The 25,187-nt window shown below is 40.8% G+C and overlaps 1 protein-coding gene across 14 annotated transcripts in view; it reads left to right on the top strand.

Moving 5' to 3' along the window:
- The first annotated feature begins 1,300 nt into the window (after positions 1-1,300).
- Positions 1,301-25,187, top strand: part of RNF216 (ring finger protein 216) — a 172,450-nt gene continuing 148,563 nt past the window's right edge. For 13 of the 14 annotated variants that reach the window (XR_010934747.1, XR_010934749.1, XR_010934748.1 and 10 more), the window contains exons 1-2: positions 1,301-1,446; positions 21,164-21,299. Coding sequence is in view for 10 of the 14 variants with exons in the window: in XM_067705430.1 (XP_067561531.1) it covers positions 21,233-21,299 (67 nt within the window). In the remaining 4 variants the exon portion in view is untranslated. Of the gene's footprint in view, positions 1,451-21,163; positions 21,300-25,187 lie in introns of all 14 variants that reach the window. The other variant, XM_067705429.1, reaches the window with a different exon arrangement.

Below are 25,187 nucleotides of genomic sequence, written 5' to 3'. Positions count from 1 at the left end.
AATGAAGTCTTCAGATCAACCAAGAATCCTTTGTTTCTCAGTCATCAAGAAACAAAGGATCTAATTGCATATTGATATGTCTACTTGAAGGTCTAGTTCGCCATGTAACATGTGCAAAACATGTTCACGTCTCACTCCAACCAAAAGCTATTCCTCTTGATTTTCCCCATATTTGTGAATGGCACCACCATTCACCCAGCTGCACAAGCCAAAAATCTTGTAGTTATCCTCAACTCCTTTCATCCTCTCTCACCCCACATCCTATCTATCTGCAAATCACTGTTTTACCTTTAAAAGAAATCCCAACTCTGACCATTTCTCATCACCTCCTCCCTGACTGTACTGGTCCAAGCCACGCTCTCTTACCATTTAGAATCCTGCAATAACTTCCTAACTGGCTTTCCTGATTCTGGTCTCGGAAAACACAAACAAATCAACTCACGTCCCTGTTCCCAGTTCTCCGGTAGTTTCCCATCACACTTAGAATAAAATGCAAATTCAATTTAAGACCTACGATTTGGCTCCCGACCAGCTTGCCAAGCCCATTCCCTACCACTCTCCGTCTCACTCACCGCACTGTCATGCAGCCACACAGCATAACGCTGTTTTTCTAAACGCCAGGCGTATTCCCATCTCAGGGCTTTCGGCCTTTGTATACCGTCTGCTTGAAGTGCTCTTCCTCCGGGTGGTAACCACGGCTCACTCCCTCACTTCATTTAGACCACACTATTATCCCCATCACTCTATCCCTTTCTCTGTTTTATTTTTCGTGTGTGTGTGTGTGTGTGTGTGTGTGTGTGTGTGTGTGTTTCCAGAACGCTTCCCGTCTAGGCCAGTATTTTAGTTGGTTAGTTAATTAGTTCACGAGTTATTGACTTCCCAATAAAACATAAGCTTCATGAGAACAGGGACAGTCTATACCGTTTTGGCTCCAATTCCTAGACCAGTGCCTAGCATACAGGAAGCCCTCCGAAATGTGTTGCATGAATGACTTGCCAACGGCAACGGATGCAAATAAATGCATATCCAGGAGATTTCCACGGCTGCCCGCTTCACGCTTCACGCCCTGGAGTTGAAAACTCCAGGGAGACAGCGAGACCTCCTCACGAGGTTGAGAGGCTCTCAGTTCCTTTCGTCCTCCCGCCTAGTGGGGGAGTCAAGACTCAGCGGGCCGTGAGCCGGGATGGAGGAGCGGACAGGCGTCCCTCTCTATGGTGTTACTCCCCAGACCCCTCCTCCCTATCACCCGGCGTGCCTCTATGGTTCTTCCTGTCATTAGTCGGGAGGGGGCGCTGTGCGCAGGCGCGAGGTGACGCCGCGGCAGGGCCGGAAGGAGCGCAGCGGCGGCCTGGGCTGCGGCCACGAAGCTGTCGTGGTGCTCCTGCGGACTAGAAGCTGCGGCGACAGAAGCCGCCGAGCCTGCTTCGAGAGCCGGCGAGTTGAGTGGTAAGTGTCGGCCGCGGGGCGCGCCAGCTATTCGGGAGGTTCTGTGAGGCTAGTGGCGTCTCCGCCCGGCGCCTCCATTGAGCCCGGGGGTGAGGGTGGGGGCGGGGGCTCGTTTGTGAGGGGCGGCGGGGGGCGCTGGCCGGGCTCAGCCGCGGCCCCGACGCGAGCGAACCCGGCGCCGCGCCGGGCGCCGCCTAGCGCCGAGCGTCTGGAGCAGCGGGGCTAGCGGCCGAGAGGGAGCGATAGAGGCGCCGGCGGCCGGCGGACCCTCCTCCGCTCCCGCCACTTCGGGAAGTTTCGCGGGCCGGTAAATCCGAAAGACCGAGTTTCCTCGGCGGCGCCTCACGGGAGGCAGTGGCCGTGGAGCCGAACGCGGCCGGGGGCGCGCGGGGGGGCAACATGCCGTGACTTTGATCTCCGACGCCCTGGCCCGGGCGAGGGGTGGCGGGGGGCTGACGGGCCGCGGTCCCAAACCCTCCCGACTCGGCTCTGGAGGGGCGTCTTCCCGAAAAGGCGGCCACTGCTGCCCAGCCCTCGTGAGGCCTCCCCAAGTGTGTCAGAACCCTGGGCAGCGCGGGGAACGCGAACCCGACAAATGTGCCCGGAGCGCCGAGCGGCGAACGAGGCCGATCTTCCCGCGTGAGATGTGGCCCGAATACCGTGTGGGACGATTGTCGAAAACTTCGGGCCGCTTCAGTCCCGTGACCAAGCTCACTGAGTGCCTGCAAGGTCCCGGTGATGTCCGCTGGGCAGGGTTCCGACATCAGCGAGCCGAAGGCTCTGTAAAGAACTCGGATGTGTCGTGATAAGCGTCTGGGTAGGGTTGTCTCAGGCTTTTTTATTTTTATTTATTTGTTTTGTTTTGGCTGCGCAGGGGCTTTCTCTAGTCGCGGCGGGGCGGGGGGGCTACTCTTTGTTGCGGTACGCGGGCTTCTCATTGCGGTGGCTTCTCTTGTTGCGGAGCATGGGCTCCAGGTGCGCGGGCTCAGTAGTTGTGGCTCGCAGGCTCCAGAGCACAGGCTCAGTAGTTGTGGTGCACGGGCTTAGTTGCTCCGCAGCACGTGGGATCTTCCCGGACCAGGGCTCGAACCCGTGTCCCCTGCATTGGCAGGTGGATTCTTAACCACTGCGCCACCAGGGAAGTCCCTGTCCTAGGCTTTTTGATGCAAAGAGAAGATGACTTACCCTGCTGAGAGAGGGCTGGGCAGACTTTAGTATGCTGGCCTACTGGAAGACCTTTAAGAAATGGCCTTGCTTCGTTGGTGTTTTGTAGAAGTAATTTTTTGCGGCTGGGGGTAGGGAGTGGTTGAATTTAAGGAAATATTTGGAGAGCGTGGGGCCAGATTTTGGACCTCCCCGTAAACTTAAATAGAGGCTTTAGATTTTTCTTCTGAAGACAGGCAGTAGCTAATAAAAGAGAAGTCTTGCAGCCTCTTTGGAGAAGTCTAATAAAGGAAGTTGAGATGTGAGTCTGGGAGACTGAAAGTTTATGAAACAGGATAGATGAGAGAGCCTGCGTTTACTAATTCTGATAGCTCCTGTTTAATGAGGGTTCACTAAATTCTAGGCTATAGTTAAGATCTTTACAGACATCTGTCTTTAGCCAGATACCGTTCTAAGGATTTTCCATATATTAACTCTTTGACGCCTCAGTGCTGTGGGTTTTGTCATTATTCTTATTTTAAAGAGGAAGAAAGGGAGATGCTGAAAAATAGCTTACCTGGTTGCAAAGCTTGTAAGGGTCAGAGCTGGTACTTGAACCCAGTTTGGCTCCAGAGTTCATGCTCCTAATTATCCTGCTATACCTGTGAACTTGTTTGTTCAAGAAGTTCTTCTGGAATATTTACTTTTGCCAGGCTGTGTCCTATGTCCTGAGGCTGTGGCCTCTCCCATTGCGGAGCACAGGCCCACGGGCCCAGCCGCTCCGCAGCATGTGGGATCCTCCTGGACCGGGGCACGAACCCACGTTCCCTGCGTCGGCAGGCGGACTCCCAACCGCTGTGCCACCAGGGAGGCCCAGGAATGAACGTTTTTTAGCAGAGGAGATAGATATTAATCATAGCTTCCTAAATTGTAGATTATCATTGTGGTGAGTATTTTGAAGGAGTGAGAGGTGTGTGAACAAACACTGGGGTTAGTCCAGAAAGGTTTTTCTCTGAGGAGGTGACATTTAAGATGAGGAACTGAAGGATGAATACAGTTAATTTGGTCAAAGAGAGGCAGTGAAGAAGAGTAACCCAGCCAGAGAGAAGAGCCTGAAGTGGAAGGCAGAAGCATGGAATGTTCAAGGACCTGAGCCTTGGTGCCTGCAGATTGGTGAATAGGGGAAGAGGTATGAGGTGGGGCTAGTCAGCAAGGGCCATGTGAGGCAGTGTTTCACAGGCCATGGTAAGGATTTTGGTTCTACCATGATGAGATCTGTGGGGTTTTTTTAAAAAACAAAAACTTAATGCTATATGAAAATTCATCATAGGGTGTAACCTGTAGACAGTATTGGGATAGAAGGGACGGGATATCACGAGTTCACAGAGGATTCAACTGTAATAATATAATTGAAAACATTGATTTCTCCCCTTCCCCTTTGTGGATGAGTATATGCTTGCCTATCCATCCCAGTTTCTTTTTCTTTTCTTTCTTTTTTTTTTAACATCTTTATTAGAGTGTAATTGCTTTACAATGTTGTATTAGTTTCTGCTGTATAACAAAGTGAATCAGCTATATGTATACATATATCCCCATATCTCCTCCCTCTTGCGTCTCCCTCCCACCCTCCCTGTCCCACCCCCTAGGTGGTCACAAAGTGCTGAGCTGATCTCCCCATGCGATGCAGCTGCTTCCCACTAGCTAGCTGTTTTATGTTTGGTAGTGTATATATGTCCATGACACTCTCTCACTTTGTCCCAGCTTACCCTTCCCCCTCCCCGTGTCCTCAAGCCCATTCTCTATGTCTGTGTCTTTATTCCTGTCCTGTCACTAGGTTCATCAGAACCTTTTTTTTTTTTTTTGAGATTCCATATATATGTGTTAGCATATGGTATTTGTTCTTCTCTTTTTGACTTACTTCACTCTGTATGACAGACTCTAGATCCATCCACCTCACTACAAATAACTCAGTTTCGTTTCTTTTTATGGCTAAGTAATATTCCATTGTATATATGTGCCACATCTCCTTTATCCATTTATCTGTCGATGGGCACTTAGGTTGTTTCTACATCCCAGTTTCTTTTTTTTTTTTTTGCGGTATGCAGGCCTCTCACTGTTGTGGACTGTCCCACTGCGGAGCACAGGCTCCGGATGCGCAGGCTCAGCGGCCATGGCTCACGGGCCCAGCCGCTCCGCGGCATGTGGGATGTTCCCAGACCGGGGCACGAACCCGTGTGCCCTGCATCGGCAGGCGGACTCTCAACCACTGCGCCACCAGGGAAGCCCTCCACATCCCAGTTTCTGAACCAATTTTCAGTTGACAGTTGATGAAAAATCTCAATGTTATATATTGAACTCTGTAGCTTCCCCACCGAAATTTTTGAATAATTTTTGGTTTAAAATCTTTTGTATTGTAGAAAGATACTGATAACAGGATTTTTAGAGCTCTTTTAAACTGCTTAAACTCCAGACTAATTGTTTGCATATTATCTGTAATTATGGATGCTATTTTACTGTAGTTTTTTCATTTTGTTTATGTATTGAAATTAATATGCATTGCATTTTCTTATTCTGAACTCATCAGCTTCCTTGTTCTTTCTTAATATTATCACCATCCTCCAGTCACCTGATCTCAACATCGAGGTCAACTTTGACTCCTTGTTTCCTCGTGCCCTTCATGGCCAATTACATACAAAAATCCCATTGAATCTAACCTCTGTGGTCAGTATCTTGTATCTTTTCCTCCCTCTGCTTACTGTTACCTTTAGTTCAGACTTCACTGGCTCTTGCTTCCCGGGTTTCCTGCCACTAGATTACACACTGCAGCTAGGTTGATTTTCCTAAAGCACAGCTCTCTGCATTGCTTCCCATTGATTAGAAAATAAACTTAGAACTCTGCTTCACTTACCTGTTAGCAAACCACCTCCAAGCCTGGTGACTTAGTATAACGGTTTTATTTGTTGGCAGTTTTTTGAGTCGAGAAATTGGGAAGGACTCACCTGAGCCTTTTTCCCCCCCACACACATGCTGTCAGCCAAGGTGGCTGGGACTGGAGGATATACTTCCAAAATGGCTTCTTTATTCATACGCCTTGTCTGAGACTGCTGGAAGACTGGGTTCAGCTGCCCTTTCCCTCTTCATGTAGTGTCAGGGCTTTCCATGTGGTCTCTCCATCAGGGTAGTCAGACTTCTTACATGGTGACTATGGGTTTCAAGAGCCCTAGATGGAAGTGCTGTTCTCTTAAAACTAAGCCTGGAACTGGCAGAGCATTAAGTTTAGCTTAAATATTGCTGTCTCCACTAAGCCTACTCTGACTGCCTGCCCTCTTTCAACTGGAATAGTCTCTGTATTGCACTAATGGGTTTATACTTTGTAGTATACTTAATTGTGTGCATATTTTCTCTCACTGATGGAAGTTCTTTGAAGCAAGATCCATGTTGGATTTTCTTTGTGTTCCCCATGATGCATAACACAAATTCTTTATACCAGGTGGTGAGCCTGCAATAAACATTTGCCAAACTCTTGTAATGTATTTTAATTTTAAATGTTAATGTAAATAATACCAATTTAGTATATAAAAATATAAGGAAGCAAAAAATGTAAACCTATTACTTAGAAATAACCGTTATTAACTTTTCTGTGTTAATTTAATATTGATTACATATTAGTACAGGATTACAAAGAATGGCTACCTAAATGTTAAGATGAGAAACTAGTATTTGAGTTAAAAGCAATAATCATTTATAGACACTTAAAAAAATATGCTAGGAAGAGGTTTTGTGGGTGCTGATATGACATGGGCATGTCAGCTTCTCTTAGCCTGTGCCTGGCTCTTCTTTGCCCACCTTTCCCTAGAACATTCAAAGAGTTAACCCACTAAATTTGAAACATCCTTTATTACCCCAAAATCAGTGTTGCAGAAGTGATGGGCATATTTTTGGAGATTACTCTGGAAAACAGGAACACCACAAAACCCCAGGACCATACAGTATTATATTAGGAGCATCTGGAAGGAAAAGTGGAGAAGTGACATGAATAGAAGAATTGAGAAGAAAATGATTTGTTAGAGACAGACCCAAGGACCCTGGTCACAAGGAAGCAAAGATGCAGTTTTGGAAATCATAAAATTGTGTGAGAGAACCATGGGTGATTCCCATCTTTTCCCGACTTCCTTTGTTCTCCAAATTTTCTATAATGGTATAATACTTTATAACTGAAGAAAATCATGATAAACTGATGGTTGTCGTGTAAGCCATGTTACTTGACTCTGATTGTATATGGCTATGATGAAGAGCTCCAGTCTCTGGCAGAAGAGTATGTTTTTGGAGCCACTCATTCATTCAGCAACTGTGAGACTCTGGAAGTACAGCTATGAATAAGACGTAGTCAAGGGCATATGGAGAAAACAAAATGCGAACTTCTCATCATGTGTTGATTCATTCATACAACGAAGTGAAGGGGATAAAAAAAAAGATCATTAGGACAGTTGTGGGCGGTGGAAGAGAAGATAGAAGAATTGTCATCCAATTTTCTTAAATTCTTACAATATTACTACATAAGATTCTCCACCAAGTAATGAAGTGATGAAATATATCCTAATTTTAAGTTCTAATTTGGAGGCATTAATTGGTATATTTGACTATAGAGTATAATCATAAATGTGTAAATGATTATTTGTATAATTAAAAGCAAGAGGTGACAACTGAAATATTCTTTTTTGGGTGGCATTTCCTATTTCTGAACTCCACTTTGGTGTCTGATCAATAAGCGAAAAGACATACATAGCTTCTTGCTACTTCCAAAGGGAAAACGAAGTTTCTTATAGAAGGAAGTAAAAGTTTTACTGTGAATAGTTGTAATACTAGTGAAAAGTAGCTTGGAAGAGGAGAATAAAGTTCTATCTCCACCCCTCTCCCCCCGTTTGGTTGTATTATCAACATAGTAGTAGTAGTAGTAAACACTGTGCATCTGTTGTTTCCATTTCACAGGTAATAATGTCATAATGTGACACTTGCTATTTGCTAGTCATTATGCTAAACACTTTATATATGTTTAACTCAATTAATTTTAAAACAACTGTATTGTCATTTTACAAATAAAGGAATTAGGCCCAAGAGATTAAGCAGTTTATGCATAGTCACTGATTCACTAATTGGTGAAACCATGGTTCATACTTAGGCCATCTGCTCTGAGCCCAGATGAGAGGACTGAATGTCAGGGAGTTAAATGACCTTTACAGAGAAGCTAGTCAGGAGTAGAAATTTCATCATCAGACTTCTTTTCTCACTGCAGCTTGGGGCCACTGTACTTGCCATTCATGAGGAATCTTGCTTTTAAAGCATCACTAGTAATCTGCTTAACTACAAGCTTGACAGTCTAACTAAATTAGGTATAAAATAAATCACATTTTCCTTTGATTTCCAGTGTAAAATTGAAGGAACCTAGTTATGGTAAAAGAAGAAATAAGCTGGGTTATTGGAATTAAGTGTTCAAAATGCATTTTTAAATTTAATTAATTAAATTTTGGTTGCATTCATTGGGTCTTCGTTGCTACGTGTGGGCTTTCTCTAGTTGCGGCGAGAAGGGGCTTCTCTTGTTGCAGAGCACAGGCTCTAGGCGCCCAGGCTTCAGTAGTTGGGGCACGTGGGCTCAGTAGTTGTGGCTCGCGGCCTCTAGAGCACAGGCTCAGTAGTTGTGGTGCACGGGCTTGGTTGCTCCACGGCATGTGGGATCTTCCCGGACCAGGGCTTGAACCCGTGTCCCCTGCATTGGCAGGTGGGTTCTTAACCACTGCACCACCAGGGAAGTCCCAAAATGCTTTTTAAAAATTGTATTTAATGGGACTTCCCTGGTGGTCCAGTGGCTAAGTCTCCGTGCTCCCATGGCAGGGGGCCCAGGTTCGATCCCTGGTCAGGGAACTAGATCCTGCGTGCCGCAACTAAGACCCGGCACAGCCAATTAAATAAATAAATATTTTTTTAAAAAATTGTATTTGAAAGAAAAGTACTTGAATAGGTGCAGTTGAAATTTGATACCAGGGCTTCCCTGGTGGCGCAGTGGTTGAGAGTCTGCCTGCCGATGCAGGGCACACAGGTTCGTGCCCTGGTCCGGGAAGATCCCACATGCCGCGGAGCGGCTGGGCCCGTGAGCCATGGCCGCTGAGCCTGCATGTCCGGAACCTGTGCTCCGCAACGGGAGAGGCCACAACAGTGAGAGGCCTGCGTGCCGCCCAAAAAAAAAAAAAAAAAAAAAAAGAAATTTGATACCAGAGCTCTTTCCATTATACCATGCTATTTACAAAATCAATAACATCATTATTGTTATTTCAAGTGAGATACTTAAACTTATGCTTGGGTTTATAATTTTTAAACATTGAGATACCTATGTTCAGTTATAGATACCAGAAAGTTCTGTTGTAATACTTAAACATAGTCTTGATATAAAATTTTATAGTATCTTAAGTTGGGAAAATGATGACATTATTTGACTATCTATAGACATCATATAATAAGCCAGGGTCTGGGGCCCACCTCCTCTGAAGTACATGATTTCTCCCAGGAAGGCAAAGAAAATTGAGATTTTCTTAGAGAGGAAGAAAAACCTTGAGTGGGTAGGTTACAGATAGGATCTTGGAACTAAAAAGCCACTGTAGCAGTTATAATTGTCCCCCATTGGTTCTTACTTACTGATTTTCATTCTTGTGATGTCCGTCAGAGTAAAGCAAGAAAATGGTTCAAAAATCAAACTACAGAAAGAAATAAAAGCAATAATTCTCTTGACCCCCAAATACTGTTTCACAGAGGCAACCACTCTCTTTTTCCCTTAGGGTGACTTTTTTCCCTTATGGTGACTTTTTTCCCTCTAAGTTTTCCATTGTTAAATACAACACACACACAAAGAAATTTCACCCCAAACAGCTAAGTTTAGGCCTATGCCTAAACTTTATCTAAATGGAGGCATTCAGTATATTTTCTTTTATGTCTGAATTCCTTCACTCAACCATTATGTTTTAAGATCCATTCATTTTGTGTGTGACTACAATGGCTTGATTCTTGATGCTGTGTATGTTTCAATTGTATGAGCATACCTCAGTGTATTTGTCCATTCCATCATTGATATGAGTCCTTTTCAGTGTTTGGCTGTTAGGAATAGTGCTGCTGTGAACATTCTTGTGCATAGACTTGGTGCGTGTAAGTGTACATTTCTGTAGTACAGATTTTACAGTGGATTGTTGAGTCTTCCAGGATTTATATTTTCCACTATAATTGATAAAGTATCAAGGATTCTTTTTTTTGTGTGTGTGTGTGGTATGTGGGCCTCCCACTGCCGCGGCCTCCCCCGTCACAGAGCACAGGCTCTGGACGCACAGGCCCAGCGGCCACGGCTCACGGGCCCATCCGCTCCGCGGCACGCGGGACCCTCCCGGACCGGGGCACAAACCCGCGCCCCCCACATTGGCAGGCGGACTCCCAACCACTGTGCCACCAGGGAAGCCCTCAAGGATTCTTTTTTGCACAGTTGTGGTACCAGTTTTCTCTCCTACCAATAGTACATGAAAGTCCCCATTGCTCCAAATCCTCAGCAACACTTGGTCATCAATTTTCAGGCTTCTAGCAATCCTTATGGGTATGCAATATCTCATGGGAGTTTTTTGCCCTTTACAAATAAAACAATATATAAAACATGTATGGCTTAATGAATTATTATAAGGTGTTTGTATGTACTACTTAGGTCAAGAAGTAGATCATCCCCAAGCCTCCTCTATGCATGCTGTCCTGAGCATAATTCATTCCTTCCCCCTGAAATTAACCATTAGTCTGATCATTTTCTTGTATTTCTTTATGGTTTTTTCACCTGAGTGCATCCCTATATCTTTTAAATCTAGGGTTTCTCTTCCATTCCTTTCATTTTTCCTTATAATTTATCTGTTGTTGAACCTGAATCATTTGACCTGTTAGTTTCCCAGCACCTAGATAGGTGTTTGTCAGGCTTAAAAAAAAAAAAACATTCCTCCCTGTAGAGCCATTTTAGACATTTTTTCCTGATTCTCCCCCATTAAATACTAAGGAGTAAGATTTTGTTGGGTGGGATTGAATTGGGGAGGATGACAAACCATTGTAATATATAAGATATTTTTACCCCCTTGCAAAATTGCCCCCATTGAGAATACCTGATCTAGATGGCATACTTAATGGTGTAATTCAAAAATTTTGTTTTTCAGATAGCTTCTATTCTAAAAATTAGGCTGTGTACAGATCTGATTGTTTCTGTCAAGACAGTAGATAGTGTTCTTTCCTCAGAAGGCAGTTATGTCTTATTGTCTATGATGTTAGAGTCAATGATATTCAATGTCTAGGTCCAGTAATTTTTTATTTTTTTTTTTCCCACTTGTGGGATCTTAGTTCCCTGACCAGGGATTGAACCTGGGCCACCAGAATGAAAGTGCCAACTCCTAACCACTGGAACGCCAGGAAATTCCAAGGCCCAGTAAATTACTGAGGATTGCAAAATGGTGATATTTTCATTGAATTTTTAAATTAATACTACAGTAGTTTTATAAAGAAATGATTTCCTCATCTACTGTTTGGTTATCCAGTGATATAGTTTATATAGAAAAGGCAAGAAAATGCCTGATTCTTTGCCTTTGTTTTACTAGGTTTAAAGATAATGTATTGGTTGACTATCATCTTCTGAAAATGACTTTAAAAAAATTATGAACACTTTCATTTATACATTTTTCTAAGGTGTTTGTACCATATCAATTATTATCTTTACTGAAGTTCAAAATGTTCCATCTTTGGCCAGTGGAAGCCTCTTCAGGAATTTATTCTGACAGGATTCAGTCTTTGATAAGTAGTCTTTGATAGCTTCCTTGATATGGGATATGACAAGATGTTCCATGTTCATTTTGTATGATTCCTGCCCCAGACTTGGAATTAGTAATTTGTCCCAAAAGCCTTCATCTCTTTCGATGAGAAATAGTATTTCAAATAATCTGGGCACCATGGATGTTCATTGCTACAAGCAGGTCTTGTTTGAAAACTTTTTTTTTTTTGGATGGAAGTAAAATATTTTACGAGTTTATACTAATATTTATAATTTAAATTTAGGACTACAGTGGTTTTACTTAACTTACTTTATTGCTTCTATATTATAATTCCTTTTTACCACACTAAGAATCTTGATTCTCAAGGACACAGGGATTGATAGAATTAGAATATGCAACTTTGTTTTAACACAGCCAAAAGTGTCAAAATGAAAGTCTCAGAATGTCACCACTAGCATGATTACTGTAAACAACTTTAAAATCTTTCATATGCTTCCCTTCCCCATAATTTTTATAATTGTACTGTATCATTCAATCTTAGTTATAATTTAATCTTAGTACTGTAAGTAATTATGTATTTCATGTTTACCACTAGTCTTTGTGTCAGTGTCTCTCTAGTCATTTTGGTTGCCTGAAGCTTGCTTTTCTGTTGTTTCCTCAGGAAAATCTTGTAGGAAGTTCTTGTACATTGTTAAGTTTGTGCACTTTTTTCTTAAAATTAGTTTTGCTGGATATAAAATTTATGGCTCACGTTTTTTTCTAAAGTATCTTAATCTGTTTACGAGTGTCTTAAAGCATCACTGTAAAAATCTGTTAATAATCTTAATTTTTTCTGTTATAATTCTCAAGCCCAGATGCTAAAGGATTTTTTTCTTTCTTTAAAGTCCAGTAATTTTACTAGAATGTGTCTTGATGGTTGTCATTCTGGGTTGCTTTCCTTAGGTATGTACTGTGCTCTTTTGAAATGTTGCTTTAATATTTTTACTTTAGGAAAGTTTTTTTTTTTCAGTTACAGTTTTTTGTGTTTTCTTCCCTTTCAGTTTATTCAAGAGCTCCTTTATCTCCTTTTTTCTATTTAAAATTTTCCTTTCACCTTTCAGTTCTCCTAAAGCAGTATGTGTTGTGTTTATTAACACTTGTGTTTCTTCTAATTTACTTTGCATTCCTAAAACACTTTATTTAATTTCTGTTTCTTTCCTGAGATATGTCACTTCATTTCTGAGTTTTTCTATTTCTGATTTATGTTGTTATTTTATGTCTTATATTATTTTCTTAGTGACCCTTAGGTTGTTACATCTTTCTGGCATGTTATTGTTTATAGGGATGTTTTGCTTCTTGTTTTTCTTACACCTTTATATGAGATTTGACATCAGTTCTTTTCTTTGTTAATTTTTAGTGAAATTAGCTTTTTTGGATTTTAAAAAAAAATTTTATTGGAGTATAGTTGATTTACAATGTTGTGTTAGTTTCAGGTGTACAGCATAGTGATTCAGTTATACATATACATATATCCACTCTTTTAGACTCTTTTCCCATATAGGCCATTATAGAGTATTGAGTAGAGTTCCCTGTGCTATACAGTAGGTCTTCATTAGTTACCTATTTTATATGTAGTAGTGTGTATATGTCAATCCCTGTCTTCCAATTTATCCCTCCTCACCCCCCTAGCACCCTGGTAACCATAGGTCTGTTTTCTACATCTGCAGCTCTGTTTCTGCTTTGTAGGTAAGTTCATTTGTACCCTTTTTTAGATTCCACATATAAGCAATATCATATGGTATTTGTCTTTCTCTGTCTGACAGTAGGACAGTCTCTGGGTCCATCCGTGTTGCTGCAAATGGCATTATTTTGTTCTTTTTTATGGCTGAGTAATAGTCCCTTGTATGTATGTATCACGTCTTCTTTATCCATTCCTCTGTTAATGGATGCTTTCTTGGACTTTTAGAAGGAGATGTAGTTTAGGATAACTTTTTCTAACTTCACAGAGCTCCTCTTCATACAATGTTCAAAATATGGCAGCTTGCTTTTTGAGACTTCTTGATTCTGTTCTCTATGTTTATCTGGACCTAACTTCTCTTTCCTTTGTCTCTATCTTACTCAGTTTAACTGTTCCCAGCATTTTCTTCTCATAGGGCTGTGTCCTGTCAGGAAGCCCTGGTTGATGAGTTTCAAAACTTCATGGATCCTAGACTGCTATATCTTTTTCAGATCTTACAGGGTCAGGGCCTCCTTGCACTTACACACAATTGAATTGAGCAAAACCGCTTCGTAGTATTAGCTCCTTTTTCAGATTGGCCTGTGTGCTTTCCAGTGAATTCCTGTCGCTTATTTGGGGTTATATATTGATACTGTTCTCAGGTTTGAATGGTACCCTGTGCTTTCTGAGGCACCAATGATGCTTCAGAAATTGTGTGGTTCTTGGTGGTTTGTCCTCATGTGCTTGCAGTTTGGAGTCTGTGGAGACTCCTTTGTTTTGTCTTGTTTTTGTGTAAACTGGAATTTTTGTAACCAGGGAATTTTTTTCTGTTTTTATTTGAAAATTTGGGGAGGTTTAAAAGCTATGGTGCCACCATTACTGCCATCTTCCCAGAATTTATTTATTTGTTTATTTATATTTGGCTGCTTTGGGTCTTCACTGCTGCGCTCGGGCTTTCTCTAGTTGCAGCGAATGGGAGCTACTCTTCATTGTGCGCAGGCTTCTCATTGCGGTGGCTTCTCTTGTTGCGGAGCACGGGCTCTAGGCGCACGGGCTTCAATAGTTGTGGCTCACAGGCTCTAGAGTGCAGGCTCATTAGTTGTGGTGAATGAGACTAGTTGCTCCGTGGCATGTGGCATCCTCCCGGACCAGGGCTTGAACCCGTGTCTTTCGCACTGGCAGGCAGATTCCTAACCACTGCATCACCAGGGAAGCCCCCATTTTTCAAGTTGTCTGATTCTTCTTTTCCTTTTTTTTTTTTTTTTTTTCTATTTTCAGTTAACATGTAGGAGTTCTTTATATTTTCTGGATAGGAACCTTTGTTATATGTATTGCAAATTTCTTTTCCCAGTGGCTTGCCTTTTCACTCTTAATAATTTCTTTGGTGAACAGAAGTATTTTATCTTAATGTACAATATTTCAGTCTTTTCTTTGGTGGACAGCCCTTTTTATTTCCTGTTTAAGATATATTTTCCAGCTCCGATTTGTGCAGGTATTTTCTTATGTTATCTTCCAGAAACTTTATTATTTTACCTTACCATTTAAATCAAAAGTTCACCTGAAATTGTTTTCATCTAAGGCATGAAGAAGAGGTCTAGTTCTTTGATCTTTCCTATGCTCCCAAAATATAGTTTTCCAGTACAGTGTCACATAGTTTTAAAAATCATGTTTATCCACTGCTCTGCAGTGCTGCTTTTGTCATAAATCAGTCGTCCATATGTGAATGAATCTGTTTGTGGACTCTGTTCCATTGGTCTATTTTTCTCTTCTTTTGCCAATACCACATTGTCTTAATTATTGTAGCTTTATAATAATAAGACTAAATATCCAGTAGTATAAATTCTCCATGTTTTGTTTTTGTTTATGAATGCTTTACTTATTCTTGGTTCTTTACATTTTCCTGTAAGTTTTAGAATCATCTAGTACATATCCATTTTTTAAATCTAAGGCTGTCTTAAACTTGTAGACCAATTTGGGGAGAATTGACATCTTTACAAACTTGAGTCTTCCAACCCACAAATGTGGTATGTCTCTCCATTTATCTACTCTTTAATTTCTCTCAGTGATGTTTTACAGTTTTCTGTGTAGAGGTCTTACACATTTTTCATGTGTTCATCCCTGTTATTTGATTGTTTTTGATGCTACTCTTTTAAAATGTCTTTTTGTCTAATTGTTTCATACTAGATCATTTTTTGTATGTTGGCCTTGTATCTAGAGATTTTGTTTTTCATTCATTCACTTATTCCAGTGGTATCTCTGCGTACAGTTACACATACAGATATACATAATTTTGTTCTCTTGTAATATTCTAGTATCTTTGATTTCTCTTTCATGTAATCTATCTGGAATTGATGTTGATGGGTGGTATAAGGAATGTATCAAGGCTCATTTTCTTCCCATATAGATATCCACTTGGCCCAGCAATGTTTATTGAAAAGGCCATTCTTCCCACTGCATTTCACTAACACCTTTGTTTTTATGTGGGTGACCAGGTGTATGTGGCTGTGTTTCTGAGCCCTCTGTTCTATTTTTCTATCTTTGCATCAGTACCACAATCTTATCTGCAAATAATGCCACTTTTATTTCTTCCTTTCAACCTGATATTTTATTTTTTATTGCCTGACTCTGCTTGCTACAACCTCCAATACAGTGTTGACCAAAAAATGGTAAAAACTCAGTTTCAGAGAGAAAGCTTTTCAGTGTTTCACTCTTCGGTGTGAGGATTGCTCTAGTGTTTTTGAAACGGCTTTAATTAGATGAAGGAAATTCACTTCCAGTACCAATTTGCTGAGAGATTTTAGTCATGAATAGGTGTTAATTTTGAACACTTTTTTTTTTCAACTGCAGTGACTATGTAGTTTTCTTTTACTCTAGTAATGAACGTTGCATTGCTTTGGTTAGGATTTTTCATTTGTGTTCATGAGAGATTCTAGTCTTTCTAGTAATGTTCTCATCACCGTTCAGTATCAAAATTGTGCTAGCCTCGTAAAATGATTTCAGAAATAATGTTTGCTCTTTTTCTGTTCTCTGAGTTTTTGTAATACTAGTTACATTTCTTCTTCAAATGTTTAGGAAACTTTACTGGGCTTGCTGTATACTTTGTGGGAAGGTTATTAATTACTTATTCAGTTTATTTGATAGAGATCTGTTGAAATTTAATTTTTTTGTTCAATTGTGGTAAATTGTGTCTCAAGGAGTTTATTTCAGTTAAAATTTCAAATTAAGTGGTATAAAGTTATTCATGGTATTTTTTTATATTGTGGAATCTGTAGGGATGTCTTCTTTAACATTCCAGATGGTGGTAATTTGTGTTTTTTCCCTTTTTTTCTTAATCATTCTTAATAAAGGTTTATCAATCTTATTTAATCTTTTTAGATTTTTTTGTATGTTATTTATCTTTTTAGAGAAACCTTTTTGCTTTGATTTTTCTCAGTTTTATGTTTATAATCTGTTTCAGTTTCTGCTCTTATAAGTTTTTTCTGTGTACTTTTTCTGGGTTTAATTTACTGCCCTTTTTCTAACTTCTTGAGATCAAAGCTTAAATCAATGATTTTTGGGTTGTTTTTTCTTCTCTAAAGTATGCATTTGGACCTGTAAATTATCCTCTCAGCACTGCTTTAATTCCATCCCACAAATTTTGATGTGTTTTGTTTTCATTACCTTTCAGTTCAGTCAAAATAGTTTCTAATTTTCAATGTAATTTTTTTAACCCATGGGTTGTTTAGGTTACTTAATTTCTAATACGTAGTAATTTCCAATTTTTCTTTTACTGACTGTTGTCATACAACACATGCTGTATGATTTCAAACCCAGCACATTTGTTGAGGCTAGCTTTATGGCTCAGCATGTAGTCTGTTCTGTAAATGTTCCTGGTGCTTCTGAAAAGAATGTGTATTCTGCAGTAGTTAGGTGGAGTGATCTATAAATGTCAGTAAAGTCAGCTGTTTGATAGTGCTGTTCAAGTCTTCTGTCCAGCTGTAGGTGTGGATTTGTCTTATTTCTTTAAGGTCTGTCAATTTAAGCCATATATATTTTGAAACTGTGTTATTAAGTTCATACAGGTTTAACGTTGTTATATCTTCTGTGAGTTGACCTTATCTGGATGAAATCTCCCTACTTGTTTGTAATAATACTTGTAATATCCATTTTGTCAGATACTAGTGCACTCATGCAGTTTTTTATGGGTTTTGTAAAGAGCAGGGGGATAAAGTAGTTAAAAAGAGAATTTCAACAGAGAACTAGAATTTATTTTTAAAAATCAGATGGACTTTTTATTGACATATAGTTGCTGTACAATATTATATAAATTATAGGTGTACAAATACAGTGATTTACAATTTTAAACGGTTATATTCTATTTATAGTTATTATAAAATGTTGACTATATTCCCCGTGTTGTACAATCAGTATATCCTTGTAGCTTATTTTATACCTAATATTTTGTACCTTTATTTCCCCCTACCCCTATATTATTGCCCCTTCCCCCTTTCCTCTCTCCACTGGTAACCACTGCTTTGTTCTCTCTATGTGTGAGTCTCCTACTTTTTTGTTACATTCAATAGTTTGATGTATTTTTTAGATTCCACATATAAGTAATACTTTACAGTATTTGTCTTTCTCTGTCTTATTTCACTTAGCATAATGCCCTCCAAGTCCATTCGTGTTGCTGCAAATGGCAAAACTTTGTTCTTTTTTTTTATGGCTGAGCAGTATTTCACTGCATAAATATACCACATCTTTTTTATCCATTCATCTTTTGATGGACACTTAAGTTGCTTCAATATCTTGGCAATTGTAAATAATGCTGCGATGAACATTGGGGTGCAGGTATCTTTTCGAATTAGTGTTTTTGTTTTTTTCAGATAAATACCCAAGAGTGGAATTCCTAGGTCATATGGTAGTTCTATTTTTAGTTTTTTGAGAAACCTCCATGTTGTTTTCCATAGTGGTTGCTCCAGTTTATATTCCCACCAACAGTGTACGAGGGTTCCCTTTTCTCCCCATCCTCTCCAATATTTGTTATTTGTGTTCTTTTTAATGATGGCCATTCTGACAGATGTGTGTTGATATCTCTTTGTGGTTTTGATTTGTATTTCCCTGATGATTTGCGATGTTGAACATCTTTTCATGTGCCTGTTGGCCATCTGCATTTCCTCAGATGGACATTTTATAATTAAGAACTACAGTATCTGAAATTAAGGACTTATTAGATGAGTTGTTAACGTTTGATGTTTGCTTTCTATCCTTTTACTTTAAATATTTCAGTTTTCTTGTACTTACACTGTTTATCTTGTAAAACATGCTTAGTTGGGTTTCATTTATCCATTCTGATAATCTGTTTTTTAATTGTAGTAGTCTGTTTATGTAATATAATTTCTGATACAGTTGAATTTTTTAAAGTTGTACAGCATAATGACTTGACTTACGTACACTGAAATGATTACCACGATAAGTTTAGTTAACATCCATCCATATAGATACCAAAAGAAAAAAGTTTTTTCTCCCTATGATGAGAACTTTTAGGGTTTACCTTCTTAGCAACTTTCAGATGCACCAGACAACAGTGTTAACCTTAGTCCCCATGCTGTACATTACATCCCCAATACTTGTTTATCTTATACCTGGAAGTTTTACCTTTTGACCACCTTCATCCAATTCTCCCACCTCTTGTAAACACAAATCTGATCTCTTTTTCTGTGAGTCTTTTTTTATAGTTTTGTTTTTTTTGTTTGCTTGTTTGTTTTTAGATTCCACATGTAAGTGAGATCATACAGAATTTGTTTTTCTCTATCTGACTTATTTCACCTAGTATAATGCTCTCAGGGTCCATCCATGTTGTCTCAGATGTCAGGGTTTTCTTCTTTTTTGTAGTTGAATAGTATTCCATTTTCTTTACCCATTCATCTGTCAGTGGACACTTAGGTTGCTTCCATGTCTTGGCTATTATAAATAGTGCTGTAGTGAACATGGCAGTGCAGATATCTTCAAAGTATCGAGATATGTCGTTTCCTTCAGATATATACCCAGAAGTGGAATTGCTGGATCATGCGGTAGTTCTATTTTAAAATTTTTGAGGAACCTCCATACTGTTTTCCTTAGTGGCTGTTCCAACTTATAATCCCACCAACAGTGTACAAAGGTTCCCCTTTTTCCATATCCTGCTAGCATTGTTATCGTTCATAACAATGAGTTTTTGAATGAATGATACCCATTCTGACAGGCAGAGGTGATTTTGATTTGCATTTCCCTGATGTTTAGTGCTGTTGAGCACCTTTTAACATACCTGTTGGCCATTTGAATATCTTATTTGGGAAAATGTCTATTTAGGTCCTTTGCCCATTTTTAAAAATTGGATTATTTTGGGTTTTTTGCCATTGATCTCTGTGAGTTCTTTATATATTCTGGATTTTAGCACCTTATTAGGGGTTATGATTTGCAGATATTTTCACCCATTCCATAGGTTGCGGTAATTGAGTTTTTAATTTACTTTTTGAAAAATGTTTTTTAGTTCCTTTTTTTGTTTATTTTATTTTAACTTTTCCGGTTTAATTTTACTTTTTTAAAATATACGTTCCATCTGTTCTTTGATCCTTTGCTGATCTTTTGTATGTTCTTTTGTATGTTCTTTTGCAGTAATGGTTTGTTTGGGGGTTTTTTTGCGGTACGCGGGCCTCTTACTGCTGTGGCCTCTCCTGTTGCGGAGCACAGGCTCCGGAGGCGCAGGCTCAGCGGCGATGGTTCACGGGCCCAGCCGCTCTGTGGCATGTGGGATCTTCCCAGACCGGGGCATGAACACGTGTCCCCTGCATCGGCAGGCGGACTCTCAACCACTGCACCACCAGGGAAAGCCCCAGTAATGTTTTTTTTAATTTCTATTTTTCCTCTTCTGTTAGCTTTTTTTATTATTTATTCATTTATTTATTTTATATAAGTTGCTATAGATAATACATTTTTATTTTATTTTTTTGACTGCATGGGGTCTTCATTGCTGTGCATGGGCTTTCTCTAGTTGTAGCGAGCAGGGGCTACTCTTTGTTGCAGTGCGCGTGCTTCTCATTGTGGTGGCTTCTCTTGTTGAGAAGCACAGGCTCTAGGTGCGTGGGTTTCGGTGGTTGCAGCACGCGGGCTCAGTAGCTGTGGCTCGCAGGCTCTAGAACACAGGCTCAGTAGTTGTGGTGCACGGGCTTAGTTGCTCCACGGCATGTGGGATCCTCCCAGACCAGGGCTCGAACCCATGTCCCCTGCATTGGCAGGCGGATTCTTAATAACTACTGCGCCACCAGGGAAGTCCCGTTCTGTTAGCTTTTTAGTTATTCATTTTTCATTTATTTATTTATTATTATTTTGTTGTTGTTGTGCTGGGTCTTGGTTGCAGCAGGTGGGCTCCTTAGTTGCCGCTCGCCGGCTCCTTAGTTGCCGCTTGCCTGCTCTTTAGTTGCGGCACATGGGCTCCTTAGTTGTGGCACACAAACTGAGTCACAGCATGCTTGTGGGATCTCGTTCCCTGGCCAGGGATCGAACCTGGGCCCCCTGCATTGGGAGTGCGGAGTCTTAACCAGTGTGCCACCAGGGATGTCCCCTTATTTTTCTTTTTCTTTTTTTTTTTTAAATTTATTTTATTTACTTATTTATTGGCTGCGTTGGATCTTCATTGCTGCGCATGGGGTTTCTCTAGTTGTGGCAAGCAGGGGGCTACTCTTTGTTGTGGGACATGGGCTTCTCATCGCAGTGGCTTCTCTTGTTGTGGAGCACGGCCTCTAGGCACGCGGGCTTCAGTAGTTGTGGCACGCGGGCCCTAGAGTGTAGGCTCAGTTGTTGTGGCGCACGGGCTTAGTTGCTCCACGGCATGTGGGATCTTCCCAGACCAGGACTTGAAACTGTGTCCCCTGCATTGGCAGGCAGATTCTTTAACCACTGTGCCACCAGGGAAGCCCCTATTTTTCTTTTTAGTGGTGTTTTCACGATAAGCTTAGAATGCTACCTTGACCAGGTATGTGGGAAGAGTTTTGATATTCCCTCATTCTTAATGTACTTTTTTTTTTTTTTTCAGACTCTTTGGAACAGGTAGTCACCATGTTCAGATATTAGCAAGCACATAGCTGTATGTCTGCATTGGAAAATGGCAGAGGGAAACAACAATGAAGAGGTAATTCACTTGAACAACTTCCACTGCCACCGGGGACGAGGTAAGTACTCTCACTTTCTCTCTTTCATCATTGCTTTTTCCCTTAGTGTTACAGTTATATCGTCTTCGAAATGAATCTGTTCTGCACCATGTAAAACCCAGAGACGTTTCATTTTTATATCTCAGGACATCAGGTTTAAATGGACTCATCAGACTAGAATTTTGTGTTAAATGGTGATTCTTGCTGGCATGAATGAAGTTTAAGAACCTTCTATCACAAGTAGATTAGATCTTAAGAGGTAGGAGTATAGGAACTGTGGTAGTTCTCAGTTTTTGAAGGAACAGTGACTGCAGAGGAGTGCACCTCCAGGCCTGTGCATTCTGAAAGTACTGAATCTGCTGCTAAAGCACTTCTGGTCCCTCAGACAATACTTAATTTAGTTTTTGCCAGAAGATTCTGGTTTAGCCTTACAAGGAATTTTAGGACGTGTATTCTTTGACTTTACAGTTTAAAATTAGGGGAAATTCATTCATTCATAAAGGGAGGGGAGCCTACATTTCTCTAAGATTCCTAAATGCATATGAAATTTCCTATCAGATCGTAATTCACAGTTACATCTAGACTAAAAGGAAAAACGTTATGCTGATGAGTAGGAAAAGATCATAAGTATAAATTCCATGGAAAGAGTTTTACCATTTTTTGTGTGTTTTCCCGTTGATAATATTTTGTGCTTATGAAGACTTTTTTTTTTTCAGCAGAAGGTAAATTATATATATAGGGCTTTCAGATAATTTAAAATTGAGCAAATTTTTTATGCAAATAAATTGAGAAAAACAAGTTTGTTTAAGCTATGCAAATTATGAAAACAAAAGAAATACTGAATTTTTTAGGATTTTATTAATGTGTATTCTAACTTGGTAGTGATTATAGCCATAATTTATTGTGATTTAAGAAGTTTTAAATCCTAGTTGTAATTTGTATGTATGATCATTTCCAAATTTTCTGAACGTGTATATCAAATAAATGTTGTGATTGTTTTTTTAACTGAGTCTTAAATATACTTCAACAAAGTCTCTTTAAGAACAACTAATTTATTCTGGGAAATTATTGGCTTTAGAGGTATATTTTTCTGTTGGACACGTTTTGTGTATTTTGCACCCGTTGTGAAGAATTTTGTCATGAGGAACTATACACATTTTAAGTGTATAGTTCAGTGAGTTTTGAAAAATGAATATACCCATATAACCACCACCTCATCATGATGTAGAACATATCCAGAAAGATTCCTATATGCCCCTTTGCAGGTAGTCCTCACCCCACTCCTGAACTAAGGAAACCACTGATTTGCTTTTTGTCACTATACAGGTTCATATAAATAGAATCATACAGTGTTTACTTTTTGTCCTGAATTCTTCTGCACAGCATAATTTTTTTGATTCATCCATGTTGTTGCATGTATCAGTAATTCAATCCCTTTTAATTGCTGAATAGTATTCACCTAAAATTTTATATTCAGTGAAGATAGCCTTAAAAATAAAGATAAAGAAAGGTTAAAAGTACAAGAATAAAACAAAAGATATATTATGCAAACAGTAGCCCTCAAGACAGAGCTGTTAAGTCTATATGTTATTATATAAAGTAGACAATCCAGCCAGAAGTGTTAACACAGATAAAGAGTCTGGGAACATAGAACAATTCTAATCTCTATAGAGTAGTAATATGGTATCAAAATATACAAAGAAAACATTGACAGAACTAAAAGGAGAGTTGGACAAATCTACAATCAAAATGGGAGATTTTTAACATGTTTCTTTCAATAACTGAGAGAGATCAAGCACACAGAAACATTTGTATAAATATGGAACACTGGAAGAACATGATCAACAAACTGGACATAATAAACATATATGGGACTGCCACTGTACTCGGGACAGACCCGGGCGGCTGAAACCCTGTCTGCCCTCCAGGCCACGCACCAGGTGTTGCTGTCTCTAAGCTGAACCTGGTCACCTTCTTTGAGCAAAGAGCCCTGGAATGTGAAGAAAAGGAGACAACAGTCATACACCCAGATTGTGAGTACAGAGAGACCTTCAAGATGGCAGAGGAGTGAGACGTGGAGATCATCTTCCTCCCCACAAATACATCAAAACTACATCTACATGTGGAACAACTCCTACAGAACACCTACTGAATGCTGGCAGAAGACCTCAGACTTCCCAAAAGGCAAGAAACTCCCCACGTACATGGGTAGGACAAAAGAAAAAACAGACAAAAGGATAGGGACGTGACCTGCACCACTGGGAGGGAGCTGTGAAGGAGGAAAAGTTTCCACACACTAGGAAGCCCCTTCACTGGCAGAGACGGGGTGTGTGTGGGAGGGCGGGGGGTGGAAGCTTCAGAGCCACAGAGGAGAGCACTGCAACAGGGGTGCAGAGGGCAAAGTGGAGAGATTCCCGCACAGAGGATTGGTGCCGACCAGCACTCACCAGCCTGAGAGGCTTGTCTGCTCACCCGCTGCAGCGGGCGGGGGCTGGGAGCTGAGGCTCGGGCTTCGGAGGTCAGATCCCAGGGAGAGGACTGGGGTTGGCTGCATGAACACAGCCTGAAGGGGGCTAGTGTGCTACAGCTAGCCGGGAGGGAGTCCGGGAAAAAGTCTGGACCTGCCTAAGAGGCGAGAGACCATTGTTTCAGGGTGCGCAAGGAGGGGGATGCAGATCACCACCTAAACGAGCTCCAGAGACAGGTGCAAGCCGTGGCTATCAGTACAGACCCCAGAGACGGGCATGAGACGCTAAGCCAGCCGCTACAGACACCAAGAAGCCTGTGTACAAGCACAGGTCACTGTCCACACCTCCCCTCCCGGGAGCCTGTGCAGCTCGCCACTGCCAGGGTCCCATGATCCAGGGACAGCTTCCCCGGGAGAACACACGGCGCACCTCAGGCTGTTGCTACGTCACACCAGCCTCTGCCACCACAGGCTCGCCCCGCATTCTGTACCCCTCCCTCCCCCTGGCCTGAGTGAGCCAGAGCCCCCTAATCAGCTGCTACTTTAACCCCGTCCTGTCTGAGCGAAGGAACAGATGCCCTCAGCTGACCTACACGCAGAGGTGGGCCCAAATCCAAAGCTGAACCCCAGGAGCTGTGCAAACAAAGAAGAGAAAGGGAAATCTCTCCCAGCAGCCTCAGGAGCAGTGGATTATATCGCCACACTCAACTTGATGTACCCTGCATCTGTGGAATGCCTGAATAGACAACCTCATTCCAAAATTGAGACAGTGGACTTTGGCAGCAACGATATATATATTTTATTCCTTTTTCTCTTTTTGTGAGTGTGTATGTGTATGCTTCTTTGTGTGATTTTGTCTGTATAGCTTTGCTTTTACCATTTGTCCTAGGGTTCTGTCTGTCCGTTTTTTTTTTAATTACTTAAAAATTTTTTTATTTTTAATATTATTTATTTATTTTAATAACAATTTTATTTTATTAATTTCTTTGTTTCTTTCTTTTTTTCTCCCTTTTCTTCTGAGCCATGTGGCCCACAGGGTCTTGGTGCTCTGGCTGGGTGTCAGGCCTGTGTCTCTGAGGTGGGAGAGCCAAGTTCAGGACATTGGTCCACCAGAGACCTCCTGGCTCCATGTAATATTAAACAGCAAAAGCTCTTCCAGAGATCTCCATCTCAATGCCAAGACCCAGCTCCACTCAACGACCAGCAGGCTACAGTGCTGGACACCCTATGCCAAACAACTAGCAAGACAGTAACACAACCCCACCCATTAACAGAGAGGCTGCCTAAAATCATAATAAGGTCACAGACGCCCCAAAACACACCATCGGATGCGGTCCTGCCCATCAGAAAGACAAGATCTAGCCTCTTCCTCCAGAACACAGGCACCAGTCCCCTCCACTAGGATGCCTACACAACCCACTGAACCAACCTTAGCCACTGGG

Source organism: Pseudorca crassidens, chromosome 15 (genome assembly GCF_039906515.1).
Source record: "Pseudorca crassidens isolate mPseCra1 chromosome 15, mPseCra1.hap1, whole genome shotgun sequence".
In the NCBI taxonomy this organism is placed as follows: Eukaryota; Metazoa; Chordata; class Mammalia; order Artiodactyla; family Delphinidae; genus Pseudorca; species Pseudorca crassidens.
This window is presented reverse-complemented; position numbering and strand designations above follow the sequence as displayed.